The sequence below is a fragment of the Melospiza melodia genome, chromosome 2 (assembly GCF_035770615.1).
Source record: "Melospiza melodia melodia isolate bMelMel2 chromosome 2, bMelMel2.pri, whole genome shotgun sequence".
Lineage (NCBI taxonomy): Eukaryota > Metazoa > Chordata > Aves > Passeriformes > Passerellidae > Melospiza > Melospiza melodia.
This window is the reverse complement of record NC_086195.1, coordinates 139,668,463-139,686,592: the sequence shown is the minus strand read 5'-3', so window position 1 is coordinate 139,686,592 and position 18,130 is coordinate 139,668,463. Positions and strand designations below refer to the sequence as shown.

General features: G+C 44.1%; 1 protein-coding gene across 1 annotated transcript in view; it reads left to right on the top strand.

Annotated features, from left to right (window-relative positions):
* The window catches only part of CD247 (CD247 molecule), a 46,791-nt gene extending 29,019 nt beyond the window's left edge, over nucleotides 1-17,772 (top strand). Inside the window, 7 exon segments of the mRNA XM_063150173.1 lie at nucleotides 10,568-10,674; nucleotides 11,847-11,900; nucleotides 13,148-13,231; nucleotides 13,875-13,910; nucleotides 14,576-14,632; nucleotides 15,811-15,852; nucleotides 16,285-17,772. Of these exon segments, the coding sequence (XP_063006243.1) occupies nucleotides 10,568-10,674; nucleotides 11,847-11,900; nucleotides 13,148-13,231; nucleotides 13,875-13,910; nucleotides 14,576-14,632; nucleotides 15,811-15,852; nucleotides 16,285-16,350 (446 nt within the window). The 3' untranslated portion in view covers nucleotides 16,351-17,772.
* The last annotated feature ends 358 nt before the right edge of the window (nucleotides 17,773-18,130 follow it).

Sequence of the window (18,130 nt, the reverse complement as noted above, 5' to 3'; positions counted from 1 at the left end):
TTATTTAGCTTTACCTAGATTATAAATAGCAGCACAAAACTGTCACTCAATTGCTGCTTCTAAAGAGTACATAATAATTTTGCATAGGATTTTACAAGTATTTTTTCACTTTTTATGCTGCCACCATTATGACAGTGTTAGAAATGTTACAGGGAAAAAGAAGAAATTGCTTTTATTGCTGTAAACTATGTCTGAAAACTGTAGTGTTTGGATCACCAATTGTTAGCATGGTAATAAAATAACTGAACAGATTTTCTCTGTCCCAGCTGGTCAGACTTCTCATTTAGGGACTTTTTTCTGATCATAAACTTACAAGAGTGAGATATTTAAGAGTCAGTGGGACACTGGAGGAGGATGGGTCTTGCTAGCAGGAAAATTTGTCTTCAGGGGGCTGTGGCACTAGTTCGGTGAAATAATACTGTCTAAGGTCTATGCAGATTTGCCTATGATTTCACTGTTTAGGTTTCATAGTTTTTTCCCAGCATATCTAATTAAATGCATCTTTATGAAATGAAATGAATTAATTAAGATAATGTTTGCTCTGTAGCTGTATCTACATCCCTATATAATTTAATTTAGATAAAAACTCACTATGTGACAGTGGATGCCGTTGTGTTCAATAAATTTCAGGTGCATGGAATCTGTTAGGAAATTACTTTTTTTGTCCTGTCCAAGCAGAAAATTGACTGGCAGCAGAAATACATAGTGATTTTATTTTTCCATCATTTTTGGTGAACCAATTTTATATCCTGAACAGTATTAGGTAGAGCAGGTTACAAAGCCAGATTTCTTTTGCTTTATGTGCACAGACTTTGTGCATGTGCTGTGCTCTTTTTCAGTGGAAATGCAGAAATGTTTGGAGAGTTAAATATGTATATTTGGTGCTGTGCAATGAGCTGAACCATCCAGTCTTTCCTGCTCTTTTGCCTTGTAGTAAATAATTCTAATGTAGTTCTTGCAACGGGCTTGGAGTAAACCACTGATAATTTTTGTCGATAAGACAGAAATACAGCTTTAGGATATATTTCTAGAAAAAGAATACTTTTAAATTAAAGGGTTCAGAGGCAATTTTTTCCTTTTTTTTTTTTTTTCTGACTTCTAATGTGTAGGCATGTGAAAATCAATTGCAGAAGAACAAACTGTCAGGTTACTTCGAAATCAGGGTAGAATACAGAGAATTTAAAGAGTAATGAAAAAGTTTATTTTCCACATAAAAATTGTGTAGAGTATACTCTCCAAATTTAAATTTGTTAGATTGAGTAAATATTTTTTGTATAATGAAATGTAGTGTGTTAGAAAAACATTTGTATTTATATTTGAATTATAGATGCACACTGCCTGTTTCTTGTGCATCTTTGAAGGTGTGCATGTCTGCTCTGTGGCTAAACCTGTTCTCATTGAATTAAATGGCCTTTGCTAATTTGAAATCAGTGGTGTGGGGAATGAATCCACCCATTTTGGAATCTGCTCTCTACTGGGAAAAAACCCAGGACATTTTACATTCACTTGAGTTTCTTCCTCCGTTTGAATGCGATAAACCCCAGCACAATCCTCGTCGGTGCTATTGGCTCCCACAGCTTCACTTCTTTTGTCTGTAAGAACAGGGCAGCTTCTCCAAATGGATTTCAGGGGGTAGATTGAAATAATTAATGCACATCTAATGGCTAATTCTGTAGGATAACACTTTGCTTAATGGGATTAATTCCAGGCTTGCACATGGCAGAAAGTCCCGGTGGCACAGATGAGGCCACTGCAAAGCACCCCAAACAGGGTCCCTGGTACCTTCCCTCTTCCCCTCTGTCCTATTAGGAATACACACCAAGTCCAGATGTGAATGAACAATGGATTCATCACAGCTAATCTCAGAAAAGCATTTGTATTAAGGGAGGACAGTGTTTTGTCCTCTACAAGCCCATGCATTTTCTGGCTACCCATTTTTTGGTTAGGTATTTTAGATAGCGCGATACACAATAAAGGGTTCTGTGCAAGAAAAACTTGTAATGGATAGAAGTAGAAGAAAGATTTTTCTTACAGAGTACAAAAAGTAAATTAAACACTAAGGATCCTTTTAGGAGAAAATTTATTTTCTGTGGGCATTTGATCACTTGGCAATTTTTCACTCCATCCAGCAGTTCTGTGACTGCACTTTCCCAAACTGTGCTTTCAATAAAGCTGACCTAAGCTCCCAGCGCTATGAAAAATGGAGCTCATATAAATTTCCTTTGCATTCTAAATCCATCTCAGCTGCACACAGAAAGCAAACAAATACAGTTTCTACACAGCCTTTTTATCTCTCTCCACATCCCAGAGGCTTCCCAATCTGGCTTTTTGTGGGAGAGAGAGGCGGTTTAAAGTAAACATAATTTCAAAATTTTCATCCATTTTAGAAGCAGCATTAAAGATCTTAAAAGGAATATGTTTTATGAAGCTGACAAGCAATTAGATGAATGCAGTGGCAGTACAAGTGCTTGATTCTACACTTACAAAATTAGTTGGAGTGAGAAAAATCAGAGACAGCATAATATCCCATCTCAAGTGGCTGCTGCAGATAGGTGCTCTGAAACCTGAAGGTATGAACAGAATTATTCTGTAAAATACATCTGATAAGTGGCTGAGAGCTGCTTGTCTATGTTAAGACGGAAAGAATAAATACAAGGGATCTAAATCCTCTGAAATGGCTGTGCCACCACTCCAGGAAAACAAAAAACTAAACTAAATCTAGTCATAAGCAACAGAATAGCATTTCTCTTTGCTAAATTTCTGGAAAATCTTTTAACAAAAAATCTTGAAGATAAACCAATAGGGTAAATTTAGTGCTGTGGATGAAATGAATTTAAATTACTCACGGTAGCTCACATTTCCAGATTTTCAGTGTATTCCCAAGTAATTATTGGAATTAAGTGGACAAATTTTAATATTAGTTGCACGCAATGGGTAAATCATAATTACTTCATCTGAGTTCCTAATACTGCCATAGAATGGTTTGAACTCGTAGTATAAATAAATAGGAAATTTTCTTTGTGATGAGAGATTGGGGTCCTCTTCCTTGGGTTTTGAATTTTTTTTCCTACAAGTCTGTTTCCATAGAGAAGGAATTAAGTAGGTACCAGTTTCCAGTGCCTGAGCTTTTGAGAGCACTTCAGTATTTTTGACAGTTAATGCATTAGTTTTATCTTATAGTTAGTGAAATAAAGGTGTTACATAAAGTCATTAATGATAAGGAAATTCTTTCCTCCTATTTCTCCCACCCCACACCAGAATGTATTGCTTTCTAACAGTCTTTATTCCAGTCAAAATTTATATATAAGCTCTTCATTCTTGCCATTTCCTACCTATGTGTGAGAAGGTGTGTCCCAAAATACAGCACTTTGCTTTCCCCTTATCCTGCAATGCCATCTGAGATAAGGTTTTCTAAAGTTGGGTGTAGTTCCTCAGGTGTCTCTTAACAAAATGCAGCAGAGGAGATGCACCAGCTATAGTTTTGTCACCTGAGAGAGGAGCACAGCCTCAGCAGTGAGGTGTTAACAGTGATAAATTAATCCCTGCCCCACTTGCAGATCCATGACAGAGCCCTTTCTCTTCAGCAGCGCTTTGCTCTGCCATAAAATTTTAACTGCATAGTTGCTGGATGATATGGCAATGTGAATGCTCCCAAATCAGAGGAAGGGCATTTCAGAGGTGGAAGAAGCAATTCCTTTTTCTTTTTTCCCAAGTGGAATGAGTGACTCCAAGGAGTTAGGGTTTGTTTGAGCCCCTTTGCTGAAGGAGTCCATCGAGAACCCAGGCAAAGTTTGTTGTGATATTTCCATTTTGTGAGAGCTCATCCATTGGCTCTTTTTTATGAGGCCTGTGAAACACTTCATGTGCTCCTTTCAGAGAGGAATATCCCCCAGTGGTCTTAATATTATTATTGCTAAGTTTTGTTGAGCAATGCTGCAGGAAAACTATGCAGGGAACTGATATGAACCCAAATCTTTAATCACCCTTTCTCTCTACTCTGTACATAACTTGCTTTTGCACAGGGGAGGTTTTTTGGCCTGTGCATCCTCAGGCAGGGGCAGGACATGACACAAACGTCGTGCACTAAGTGGGTCAGTGGCAGGGCACTGCTCTGAAACCTCTCCCTCTCGGTGTGTGCAGCTCCTGCAGGGGTTCGAGCCTCAGCCGTTGGTGCAACCTCCTTCCTGCCCACTGCATCTGCAGATGATTTAACCATTTCCCTCCTTGACACTGAGCTTCACCAGGAATTTCTTCACCCTCAGAAGCCTCATTGCAAGTGGATGTTGCAGTGAAAACATCTTGACATTTTGCTAGCCTTAAAACAGTCTGCTCCTAGTTGTCCTGCTAGCCTTCCACCATTTTCCCACCTTGTATGTCTGCCTGCCCTGTGATTCAGTCATTTATCTGCTGAAAAAAATATGAGAAATGTTTTGCAAGACTTGAGTGACAGCTACCTGGGTTTTGAAAAGTGTTCCTATGAACTTAACCTAGAAAAGTGGATGGTTTCATTGCTGGTGTTTGGTGTCCTTCCTTACTCTGGCTCTTTTGGCACTGGTTAGATCTGGCGCTGTCAGTGAGTTCAGGTGAAAATTGATCCCAGAAAAAGGAAAAAAAAAACCCTGATGAGATTCCAGTAGGATTAGCAGTGATGAGTGTCCAGGCATGGCTTTGAGCATACTTCAGGGATGGCTCCTGTCACTGTCCCAGCTTTGGTGCATGTTGGCTGCAGGGGAAGGAATGGCTCATGGGCTGACTGCTCTCTGTAAATGGGCTCCTTGTAGCTGCAATTCTCCCTCCAGCACCTCCACCCTTAGCTTGTGTTCTTGAGAGGGATTTTTTACTGCTCTGCTCACAGCAAATCAAGGCAGCTGCAACCAAGCTCAGGCTGGACACCAGTCCTGGTGAGGCTCTTGCTGGGCCTGTGCATCTCTGCATTTAGTTCCCACCATTTCCCACCAGGTGGGACAGCCCACCTGAGCTGAATGACTTTTGGAAGTTTGAAACTATAAAATAAAAATAAAAGCGAGTGGGAATAAATCTCCTGCTTGGGAATTGTTCTTCTTGGTATCAGTATATTTGATTACTGGAGCCATGGGCTAGCTGTAAAGTCCAACTTAAAAATGCCAATTTAAAGTACTTAGGGAAATGTCTGCCACTCTGAGAAGTGCTCACTGAACAGAGGAACACATCTGATTGTGATCAGCAGCATCTTGTGCCTGGCTCGGGGTCTCTTCCTCCAACCTTTCAGCTGTGAAGTCTCTTTGGGATTCCCAGGGGGACAAGGAGGCTCAATTCTCTTATGTGGTCCTCCATCATGTGCACAGGGTTGTAGGAGCTGGAATGAAAAGGGCACCTGATAGTAAATCACTCTGGGATGAGTTACTGCTGTGGGGCAGAGTTGGTAGGGCAAGGGAAAGGTTAAGTGACCTAGAAGCATTTGAATAATAATTCTCGCCTCTTTGTACACTCAACACCAGATTGAATTAAACACTAGAAAATTTACAGCGGGAAACACCTTTTGCATTAACTGGATTAAACTTTTGCTGTCCCTGATGCAGATGGGTCTAGTAAAAGCACTTGTGCCTAATCTAAATCCCCTACAAAAGCTGACAGAGCTGCAGAGCTTGCAGCTTGTTGGATATCCATGTCTGCAGCTGCCCTGTGCAGGGTTTCCTTTCTCTAGGAGGCAACACCAGGCTTGCTTCAGGAAAGCCCTTTGCACCGAGGCCTTGCCCAGTGAGAAGTGAAAGCAGTTGCTTTTTCTGAGAATGACTGACTGTTTTGATGAAGCAAGGAGTCCCCTTCCAGAGATGAGCAAGGCACTCCCCTCCTTTCTGTTTCTGATGAGGCTCTGGAAGGATTTGGAGGGTGAAAGGCTGCCTTGTTTAATTATATATTCAAAGTTAATCTTCTCCACCTTCAGACTGAAAAGGTAGATAGGTTTCCTCTTCCCACATATCAGACAGCAACTGGAGATCTACTTCTCTTGCTCTTGTTACAGTACCCTGGACTTCTTTATTAGAGCCTTTATTCCATGATGTGCTAGAAGATCATAAAATCATAGAAAAATTTGGCTTGCAAAGGACCTTAAAGATCATCTAGTTCCAAACCCTTTGCCATGGGCAGGAACAACAATGTTTAATCCCATGTGGCATTATATTTTCCTTCTTTTGACTCTATTTCTTCCAAACAAATCAGAGGAAAACTTGAATGATTTGAACTTTTTGTTAGTGCCTCCCTGGAAGGGATTGTAAAAGGAGTAAGAAGGGCTCACAGGAATCCTAAAGAGCTTTACCTTGACTTTCCATAGGGCTAAAATTCATTGGTGTAAAAAATTGGAAGCTAATGGCCTAAAATACTTTCCTTTTTAAATGTAATTATTTGGGCTGTCCAACATTTGGTCTTGTAACCTGAATCCTGATCGTATCAGCAGTTTCCTCCAACAACAACAACGAGCTCTAATGCTGAACTTGAAGGGCACAGCTTTGCTTTGGGCCATGCTGTGTTTCACAAATATGTGATGGAATATTGATGACAAATTAATTGAGCCTCTGCCTTCTGCAAGTGAAGGAGAATTTGGCCTCTGCCTCTTCATCCCTGAAGGGTCACAGGTTTGTTTGTTGTTTCTATCTATGAGTAAAACCCATAGAAAAATATAAATATAAGATGGATACATTCTTCATGAACAGGATTATCTGTAATAATTTTAGCTGGCTAACTTGTAGGCATATAGTCTGGGCTGTCCTTTCAGCTGCAGGCCTGTGTACACTTGAAGTGAAGCACCATGCAGGGTACTCATCTCTCTCCTCTGAGCCCAGGGAGCTCTCTTGGGTTCAGAATTTTGCTCTTAGGCAGCAGCAGTGAGGCAAGACCATCACACCCAGCATCATCCAGAGTCACAGGGATCACTGCTGGTGGAAGATGGTGGCGTCTGAGAAAAGCTGCCCAGCAAGCAGCTCTGGCAGCTCTGGGCTGTTGGGAGAAGGCCCTGCAGGATCTGCCTTTAAACACCTTTGTATGTAACCACAGTTGCATCAATAAATCTCTTGTGCTGGGATTGGTTTTCCTGGGCTTCACTGAGAAACTCGGTTTCCAGGAAGATAAAACGCTTCATTTACAGCTGTGTTACTGAATTTTGGTAACCCCTAAAAGTAAAATCCTTAAATGAATCACTGAATAAGGCCCATGAGAGAGAAAAAAATTTATGGTAGACAGATGTGATCTGGATTTACAAGTAATTCAGCTTTTATGGTCTGTATTTCTCAAACTATTATCAGGAATCATGGTCTAACCCAATCCAGATGCACACTAAAAACATTGGAGGAGGAAAATCCTATTAAAAAGAAATGTTCTGGCACGCTTCAAGGGCCCAGGCCACGTTCCAGTGATTCAGTTCAGCTGGTCCCCATTGGTACTGGCTGCATTGGGCCAGCCCTGTGGACTGGACCCCAGCCAGCTTTGGGGTGCAGCCTCCCTCCCTCATGTCATGATTTGGAGCAGTGTCTGGATGTGGTTCTGGGACTCCTGTGTCTCTCCAGGAGGGGAGCAGCAGGCAGTGTGGGCAGGAGGCTGAAGCTGAGTTTGCTGCCCTGTGCAGGAGAGCTGGAGCTGGGCCCGAGCCGGGGTTTGAAGCTGTGAAACCACGCAGGGCCCTCGAGGCGGGCGCCGCAGTGCAGCCTCCCTGCCGGGCCCAGGCTTCCTCTGCCGGGCCCTGGGGCTGCTCTCGGCCTCTCACCACTGCCTTTTTCTCACTTGCTGTCCGCAGCACTTCTGAATTGCCTTTTTTCTTCCGTTCTTTTTTTCTTTTTTCTTCACCCGTGCTTCAGAAAGTAAAAGGCCACAGGGGGTTGTTGCAGAGCTGCTTTGGGGAGATGCCAGCCTCACGTCCAGATGCGGGAGTGCAGGGACCTGCAGCAGCAGGAGAGAGTGCCCAGGCACAGAGGAGAAAAGGGGGGAACAAAATCCAGGCTTTGGAAGGAGGAGGTGCTGGGAAGAAACTTCTCAGGAGCAGAAGCACAGGTGCTGACAGAGCTCCAGCTGTAGGCAATTGGGATTGAGGAGGGCTGGAAACCTGGGCAGTGCTCTACTCAGTGACTGTCTCCTCTCAGTTCTGGTATGTGAGTATTGCAAAGGCACTGTGAGGTTAACAGAGTGGGAATCATCAGTGAAATATTTGCTGTTTGTGCTTTGCTCTGTGTGAGACAGCTGAGTGTGGCTGCTCCCTCAGGCCCGGCAGGTTTTGCTCTGCCCAGCTCCCATCATCAGTTCATCTGCTGTGACCTTGGCCTCAGCCCCAGACCATGGCTGATGAGGGACACAAAGCACATTTTGGTGGTGCCTACAGGACTGGCCTTGTGTTTTGAAGAGCCAGTAACCCCTCCTCTGGTGATGTAAAAACCCAAACTGGTCCTGTTCACCTGAATGGATGGTAACTGTTTCAACTGCCACTTGTTCATTGTGCTTCCTATCTCTTTGACCTTTCTTTCAATAGGCTTTCTACCTTCTGTCTTTTTCTCTTTCTCACTTTCTAATCCAGAACCCTGTTTCAAAGGTTATTATTTAGAAAGTGCTCTGTACATTTTGCTTTGTTTAAGCATACAGAAATCAAACATATTAAGGAAGGAAATAACACAACCTAACAGACAGGACAAGGGCAAGTAGCTTCAAACTGCACCAGACTGGATATGAGGAAATTTTTCTGCACTGAAAGAGTGGTTAGGCATTGCAACAAGCCCCCCAGGGAAATGGTGGAGTCACCATCTGTGGAAATGTTAAAAAATCAATAGATGTGACACCTCACAATATGCTTTAGTGGGCATGGTGGTATTTGGCTGAAGGTTGAACTTGATATTGGAGTTCTTTTCCGACCCTAATAATTCTATTCATTTTATTGGGTTTTTTCCAAAACATTGGACTTTGTCATAGTCTCAAAACATGTTTTTCCAAGGACAGGCAGAGCAGCAGGCCTTCCCTCACTGAACAGCTTCAATCCATTGCCCGGGATGCTGGAGCCCCACACAGGCACCGTGTGGGCACTCGGTTGGCTCTGCAGAGTCAGCCAAGGTTGACAATGGTTGGCACAGGGCCACAGCTAAATCCCCTGCACTCTTGACATCTCCTCCACAGTCCTCAATGTCTCCTCCTGGTCTGGGGATTTTGTTAGTGCTGGAGAAATATTGGACTTGAGATGATTGTATGAATGTGCCTGGCTTTGGTACAAAAAGAGGGATTCAGGACCAGGATACTCAAAGAGTACACAAAAATGCTGCCTTCAGCAGCATCTCAGATGCCTCCAGGCTGGTGTAAAATATTGTCCTGTGAACTGTTTAGAAGAAAATCTCTGGGAAGGCAATCTCAGCTCGTTTGTTGGTTTTATATACAATGTTGGGAAAATAATGTAATCTCTCTGTCTCTGTTTACCCCATATAAATGAAATTTTATAGTCCTGAGGAAATGTGGTGAAGGGTATTTTTCATAAAGTGCTTGAACCATATTTTTTAAATGACAGAAAAAGAGGGAAAAGAAGGAAAACCTTCTAGGATCTCAATTTATTTCCATGGATTTGTTTCTAAATGAATGATTTAGGGAAAAAATGAATGCAGGCTCCTAGCTCAGACAAACAAACAAATCTACTCTGTGGTATTTTTTCTGGGTGTGTGAGGCTGTCAGAGGGAACAGTGATTGTTTATCTTCATCAAAGGGCTTTTCAGGTTATTGATAATTCTTGTCTTTCCTTTTTGAACTCACTCCAAATCTGCACAAAGCACAACTCAGATTAATTTTAAAGTGTTTGTTTCTTTGGTTTTTTATATAACTGTGCAATTCAGCTTTTTTTGGGGGATGGCCATGGAGATGCATATTGGATCTATAGTTACTTAGCCTTTGATTTTTTTAGCTATACTTTGTGAACTTTCTATATCTTTATTAACTGATACAGGGGCAGTTTTATCAGCTTTATCTGCTGAAACCCAACAATCTTAAGGTTGGATTAAGATTGGACGTGGTCAGTGTATAAATATTTAAATGGTGGTTGAAAAGATGGAAACTCCCTTTTTAGGAGTCACATGGAAAACATGAGGGGCAATGGGTTCAAGTGAATGTGATGGTATCAATCTTTCTTTACATTTAGTGCAGAATTGAGAAGACCTCCCTTAAAATTTTGTCCAAACAATGTATTTCTCACACACTTGATGAAGGAAGCCTTAACCAGGCCCAGTCATGAATCCCTGCAGGAGATGCTGCTGGGTTTTCCCAGAAAATTAATGTCCTGTATTGGCTGGGGGAGCTTGCAAGATTTCTGTCCATGGAGGTACTCTCAGCTGGCTGAGGTCCTGACAGTCTGGTTTAAGTGAACCTGTTCAGAGAGAAGGCTGGACTTGCCATTTTCCTTTTTGACCAGATTAATCCTATAATTCTTCCATTCAGAATTCCATCTCCTTTGCCAAGGGGCAGTGTTGCCCTCACACTGGCTATTATTTTCCCATGGAGTGCTTGGCAGCACTGCCACATTTATGCTGCCAAGCACCCAGTGACTTTGTTTGCTGATGTGTCTGATCTTTTTGTGCAGATGCTGCATCAATTCTCGGCCTCACAGATCCCAGGCTCTGCTACATGCTGGATGGATTCCTCTTCATTTATGCAGTGGTCATGACAGCCCTTTTTGTGAAGGCAAAGGTCAGTCTAACCCAACACAGATCCATTTGGATTTGGTGGTGTAAGCTGGGCTGGAAAGTGGGAGTGGAGGGGAACCATCTCTTGGAATGAGACCTTTCTATTCTTTTGCTTTCTTTCTCTCTTTTTCTTTATTTTTTCCCCTCTGTTTCTGGTGTCTACTTGAGCAACCTAAAGCAGTTCTTTCCAAAGAGTATATGGGAGTGTTTTGATGTTAGACTTATGGATACATCAGAGATTCTGGATTTTGTAGATGGGAAGTGACTGATCAGGAGTAATGTGGATTTTTTTCTCCTGCTTTGTCATTGGAAAGAGAGGAAGGGATACACAAAACATACAGGGAAAATGGCAAGCTTGTGAAGGATGTACTAAAATGTCTCAACAATTCAGACATCTTTGATACTATGAGTGTGATGATGCAACAACCCAACCACAGGAGAGGACTTGTGTAATTGTTACAAACACGGTTCTATGCCTAAATATAGACTGAGCTAGAAGGTTTCTTTTAATAAAGAATTGGATGTGACAATAACTCAAAAGGAGTAAATCAATACAGAATGTAGTTTTACAGGGTTTTTGTTTAAACACTACAATACAAAGCAGCTGCTCTCATTGATCCAAAACTGCCCCTCTTTACCACAAGTTTTGGCTTAGCAATTGATTTCTCATAAGTATTGTGAGCAGCTGAGCCAAAGAGCAGCTACAGAAGGGATAATCCTTTACCTCTTTGCTAACTGCCACTCACATCAACTTATTGGGGTGGCACCAGAGTCCTGCAAGCCAAGTGCTGCTCCTGAGGGGTGCAGGGATTCCCTGCAGGAAGCCCAACAGCTTTGCAGGCAGCTGGAGAGCCAAAGTCTCAGGGAGGCACAAGATTAGGACAGGGAGAGAATGGAGAGACAAAATCTGAGGAGGGCAGGTGTGTAGGGAACAAACTCAGAAGTCTGTGAGCTGGTGTTATGTGAAATAGAATGACTTGGCTGCTGAGGGCAGGCTGCTGTGTGGATAAAAGTGCTGCTGCAGCAGGGGTTTGCACTACCTGTAGCCACACAGGGAGCTGCCTGTGGGTTGCCCTGTTTCTGATGAGGGTAACTGGCAGGAGAGAGGGAATGAAGGGACTGAGAGGAGCCACTGTGTCTCTGCTCATGGAATGGTTTCTGTGGTCTCTCTTGCAGCTCAGCCAGGCCTCTGAGCCCCAGCTGCGAGCAGGCCAGGATGACGTGTACAACGTGAGTAACTGCTGCTCCTTGTTCCCTAATCCACCATCCAGACAGACCTTTGGGGCACAGGGACACTGAACTGGCTGCTGGTCACAAAAGCTTTGGATGAGCCAGCTGATGAGCAAGGCTGTAGATGTGTGCAGCATGGCAGCTGTAGGGAGGAAAGGTAAAACCTCACAGGGACAGCTTCTGGTGTCACCACTCTGGCCAGATCCTGGAGAGCTCTTTGGGCTGTTGGTTCCTGATTTGGCCCACTGAGCCCTAGGTTGGCAGGAGCCCAGGCTGTTTGCTGTGCTGCCCCATGGAACAAACAGGTTTATGAGAGCTCTGGGTGTGTGTGCAGGCACTGCCCCTGCTGCTGTTTGATGTGGGCTGGGCCAAGGGCAAATGCCAAGGAATACTGTGGAGCTGCCTTTGCACCTGCAGCTCGGGCACTCTCAAGTGTGTGGGGCCTGAGCCACCACAGGCCCTGTGCCTCCATTCCCAAGCTTTCCTGTTGCCCCACAGCAAGCCCTGCTGTACCTGATCATACCAGAGAAGTGCCTTGTCCTGTGCCCTTACCAAGGGCAGCATCTTTAGGCAGTGAAAGAGGACAGAGACAAGATCCTGCCTGAGCCTCCTCACTAAATTGCCCACTCATGGCAGCATTAAACTCTAGCTATTTTTGCTATGTCTAGATGTCTTTTAATTTTTTTTTCTCACGCTTTTGACCATAGCCACATCCTGTGATGAGTTCTGTTTAACTCTGCAATGTCTGAACACTAATGCAATTTCTTTTAAGTGTAGCCCATCACCTTTCAAGTAGTGCTCTGTCAGCTGTGTTATTTCGACCTGAAATCTCTCCTTTGCCCTTGTCCAAGGTAACCTTTTCCAGCTAAGAATTGTGTTGGGCATAAAATTTCTGTAGCTCCTTAATGCAAATTTAGATGAGCAGCTCTGCAAGAAAAATGAAGCTTGTGGCTCTTCACTCTCCAGTGGGAAAGAAAGTGTGAAAGTCAGAGTCCCTCCTCCTCATGCTCTCTGGTTTTCAGCTCATTTCCACTTAGGAAAGGTCCTTGATACAACAGCTTGCAGCTTTGTGTCATTCCCACGGCTTAAATGTAGACATTGTTGTTGACACTTGCATTAGGGCATAAAAGGAATTTCTAGTTCAGTGATAGTCCTTGTGAGCTGAGCTGGGTTCCCTTTCTTTTCTAAGATCTGTTCTTATCTCATGATCACGGTGTCCATCCAGCGCTTTCTCTGTCCCGTTTCAGAAACTCTCCCGCGGGCACAGAGACGATTACGATGTTCTGGGAGGAAAGCGAGGAGCAGACCCCGAGCTGGGCGGGAGACACCAGGTAACCTCCAGGCACATGTGCGCCTCTGTGCTTTGATCTGGTGCCTCCTCCCACGCCGTGTCACGGCGCTGCTCGCACAGGCAGCCCCCCCAGCGCCTTGCTGGGCAGGGAAGGACGCGATCTGTGTCGTAACCCGGGCGGCAGCAGCGAAGCTCCCCCTCCCCTTTGATGCCTGCCCCTCGCCGGGCCGGAGCTCGCAGCCAGCGGGGTGGGAAGTGACACCCGGGCCCGGGGCGGATGCGGAGGAGGCCCGGCAGCGGTGGGTGTTTCACAGAGCTCGCTGCTCTGATGCCATCAAACAAGCGCCCACAAAGCAGAGCAGCAGCCAAAACAACTCTTTGTGCTCGCTGCACGAACCATCGCTTTCAAAGGAAAAGGGAGGGAAAACCTCCTGCATCAGCAGGTGACAGCTGTAGTGGCTGAGCAGAGAAGAACTAAGTTCTACCAATTGCTAAAGTGAAATTAATTTTCCCCAGAACAAGTTGTCTGAACAGAGCCTGGGTGGAGGCAGGATGGACTGGAATGGGCAGGGAAGGTCCACAGAGCTGCAGCTGTGCCATGCAGCAAATGCATAAGCACATAAAAGGTGCTGGGGGATGCTGGTAGTGCAATGTATGGGCAACTTCTTTCTTCTGTTTTACAGCAGAGGAGAAAGAACCCTCAGGACACTGTCTACACTGTGAGTAGAGCACTCTGGAGGGAGCACAGAGGGAGGGATGGCTGGGAACAGGAGATTCTGTTTCATAGGAGACTTCCCCCCTGCCACCCAATTTCAGCTCTGGTTGAAAACTCAACAGCTGCTTTTCAAGACTTGTCTTCCCTTCTACCCAACTCTTCCCAGCAGACCCTCTGTTTTTGCTAGAAAATTTCTGCTCACTTCTGAGTGACAGGAGCAAAACACTGGGGAGATGTGGAAAAGAACTTGGAGTAAGATATCTGCTAATGCCTAATGCTAGTGACTAACCAACCTAGACCCCGTGTGATTGCTGCTGCAGTATTTCCTGAGCATTTCCAGGTATTCCTGTGCATTTCCAGCCACTGGGCCTGCTCTCTGGCAAAGGCCAAACACCAGTGCATCAAAGAGGGGCTGCTTAGGAACCTCTTGATGGAATTGATTTGACTCTGGCTAAATGTGTGGTCTATGCTCCAAAGCACAGACACAGGAAAGTTGATTCTCATGTCTTAACTTGGGTCTTTGGTGCTTGAGGAATGAGCCTGTTTCCCAGACCTTTACTGCTATTGAATGAGACACTCTGAGTTCAGCTGGTTTTGAATGTGGCTACCCAGAGGCTGCCTTGGCTTTTCCATTGTCACACTGACTCTTTTCCCCCTCTCTGCCTGCAGTCACTGCAGAAGGACAAGATGGGTGAGGCATACAGTGAGATTGGAATGAAGGGAGAGGTGAGTCTTACTTTCCTTCCTACTGAAAACATGGCAACAGAAAACATTTCAGCTTTTGGCCAGAAAACCCCTAAAAGCTGCCCTGGCTGGAGGGGCTGAAGAAAGGTCTGGTGTCAAATGCTGCAATGGTCCAGCAGCACTGGAAGACTTTGGGGCATGTTTCTCCAGAGCAGCTCAGAGCTGCAGGTTTATGGTTTCCCCTCCATGGGCTGCTGAGGCTGGCTGGTGTTCCAGGATCAGGAGAGCAAGTGCCAGCCCCTCCTTGTGCCTGACTTCAGACAAGGAACAGGGGAAATGTCCTCCTTCCCACAGCTCTGCTCTCAAATGCTTAAGAAGGCACACATCAGTCACAGCAGAGGGAGAGTTTTTAGCACTGTGCACACACTGCTGGGGGAGGAGGGCTTGTGTCAGAAACAAACCATCTGGGGACACTTGTTTATGGCAAAATGAAAAATTGCTCTGACCTACACAGGTTCTATTTTATGTCAAAGTGTCATATATATATATATATATATATATAACTTTTCATTTCCTTCTGACACATGAAAAAAGGGGCATTTCAAAACAAAGTTTAGTGTTGAGAAATGCTGAAGCAACACCAACATTTAGTATCTTCCCCTTTTTTATTCTAATACTCCTCAGCCAGAGTCAAGCTGTGTCTATGAGCTATGGGGTTATAAAGTTGCACCGTGTTTTTTGAATGTTTCTGTTTCTGGAGGGACAAGAACACCAAAGCCCTTGTCCCATTCCAAATATATGATCATTTAATAGCTTGCTGCAATTTTAACTGTAACAAGCACTACTCCTTGACACATTTGTGATACAATCTAATACTAAATAATCAGTGTCTACAGAAATGCTGCCAAATCTCTATAAGTACAGTGAACCAAAGAAATAGCAACATTCTAACAGTATGACAGGAAAATATGTCAGCAAATGAAAACAATTTGTTTTTATTTCCTATCCTCTCTATTTTCTCCTAAACAGCCCTAGCAGCATGTCAGGGCTGGTCCAGACCTATCAGGCCCTTTCCTGTGCAGAGCAGAGTCCAGGCCATGCACAGCTGGTACATCCTGGACATCCTCAGCACAGCATGGGGGAGCTCAGAGGCTTCTTTCTTTTTGCATAATCAGGAAAGCACCCATTAATCAGTCTGTGCTTGTTTTATTTTCCCAAAGCAGCAGAGGCGGCGAGGCAAAGGCAATGAAGGTCTCTACCAGGTAAGCACCACCTTCCACAGCTGCTCCCCTCACCTGTAGTTGGATATCCAATGGCAATGTCAGGGAGGCACAGAGAAGGGATTTTATGATGATTTTATGTCTGTTCATTTAATTATTGATGCTCATTCTAGCATCAGTTAGCTCTTAATAATACACAAATAAAATGTACTCCAAAGATCTGCAGAACCAGTTAGGATCATTTGCTGTAATCATATTTTCATAACCATTATTCAGGATGTACCTTGCTTTCAGGTAAGTAATAGCTATTTGTACCACACAAAGACTAAAGAATCACTCAGGAGTAAAAACCTCTGTAGAGGGAAAAAGATCAGACTCCTGCTCCTGAGTGAGCCCCTGCCAGTTCAGCCAGGAAGAAGTAAGTAAGCACTCACACTCATCCCTCACCTGCTTCTCTGGTTTTCTCTTTTCCAGGGGCTCAGTGCAGCAACCAAGGACACCTATGATGCTCTCCAAATGCAACCTTTGCCCCCTCGCTAGGTGGGAGCCTCAGAGGGGATGGGCAAGAGTGAGAGATGCCCACCTGCTTTGGGGAGGAGAGGGGGGAAAGCCTTTTTCATCCAGCACAAGCACTGTGTGTTTCCTGTGTGCAAGAACCTCCTTGGGTTGGTGCACAGAACCTGGACCTGGCCTTTCCTTCTCTCTCTGCTCCTGAATTATGTAATTGCTTCTGCTATTAGAATGTACATATCTGTAAAGTTGTTTCCAATTATAGGGGTATTAGGCTGATTTTTTTTTGGTCAGGTTTGTGTTGTGGGGACCAGACCACACCTTCTAATAATCACAGCTATTTCCATAAGTCTTCCTTGTCTTCCAGATTATTAAGACATGGAATTATGGCTTTAGTGCATTTAAATAATTTGCAAAGATTTACTGTATTTACTTCCTGTAGTATTTATCTTAAGACTATTTCACCCTTTTTGCTTTAAATTTGCCTTTAAAAAACTGCCTCAGTGGAGGGCAACTTTTTTTCTTTAATTATAAAGAGTGACATGATGTTACCATAGTGAAGCAGAGAGGCTGAATGCCAGCTTTCCAGAAGGAAGAATATGAGCACCAATATCCAAAAAAAGATCAAGCAATAGCACTGCCACTCATCCATAAATATGAGCCAGGTAAGCTGAGAGACTCCTCTGAAGGCAGAAAAACAAAGAAAACAAGGAGATGGGTTCCCCTATTATCACTTCCAGACAACAAACTGTACAAGAGCCAACATAAATGCAATTTCCAGCCCAGTCTCTCATGAGGCTGCCACTAAAAGGTGCAGGTATCACTCCAAGGAGGAACCAGCTCAATAGTGTCATGTGTTTTTGATGAATTAATAAAACAGTGCCACAGTCCCATGTGTGTGTAGGGAGCAGCAGTGGGAATGGCACAAACTCCTTACCTGAGGTATTCAGCCTGTCTGCAGCAGCCTGCACCCAGCAGCACCATCTCCCAGGGAAGCTGAGGACAGGATTCCAGCTGGAGCTCCTACACACATCCCAGAAGCTGGGATGGGCTGTTGGGAAAATGCCCCAAAGCCAGGTATCAAAGGGACACTCACCTCCTGCTGCTGCAGCCTCAGTTTTGCCTGTGCCTCACTGCACAGGGAAGGCTGGAGGAATTCAGCAAGGACAAATCCAGCCCAGCAACATCAGGGGTGCTTCACCTCGACTCAGGAGCTGACTAAGCCATCTCACCAATCCTCACAGAAGAAGGCTGTGGGAACAAGAGCTGCTGTTCTGGGTGCTGGCCAAATGGTTATGTCTTCTTTCCAGGGATTGGGTGGGTTAGCAGCAGAAAAAACTTGCTGAAATGGGTGCTATGCAAGTTCCAAGGCAGTTTTACTTCTTTAAGCAGTAAAACTGTATCTGCAGTAGGTGCTTGTAGCTTTTAAAGAATATTTGCAATAAATTAAAGAAAAAAAAAAAGTAAACTGAGACGTGGTAATGAATGCTTCTCGCAAAAAAAAAAAATTCCTAGATCCTTTACTGTTCTCTGCAGTGACAAGAAAAATTGAGAGAACTGGGTGATAACTGAGACAGCTGAGCTGAAAATTACAGTAAAGTTATGCTGCAAAGCACTCTATGCAAGAACAAAGAGTGCTGAAAACAGCTTTCTCTTTCTAAATCACCATAACTGTATCTGCAAGATGTAAAAGTCACATGCTTTAGCAGTGTGAAATACCAACCACCAAACAACAGGAATTAAATTCTTTGTGGGGGGAGAAAAAAAATCAACTTTATCCTCTTTATATATCAATGGATACCTTGATTTC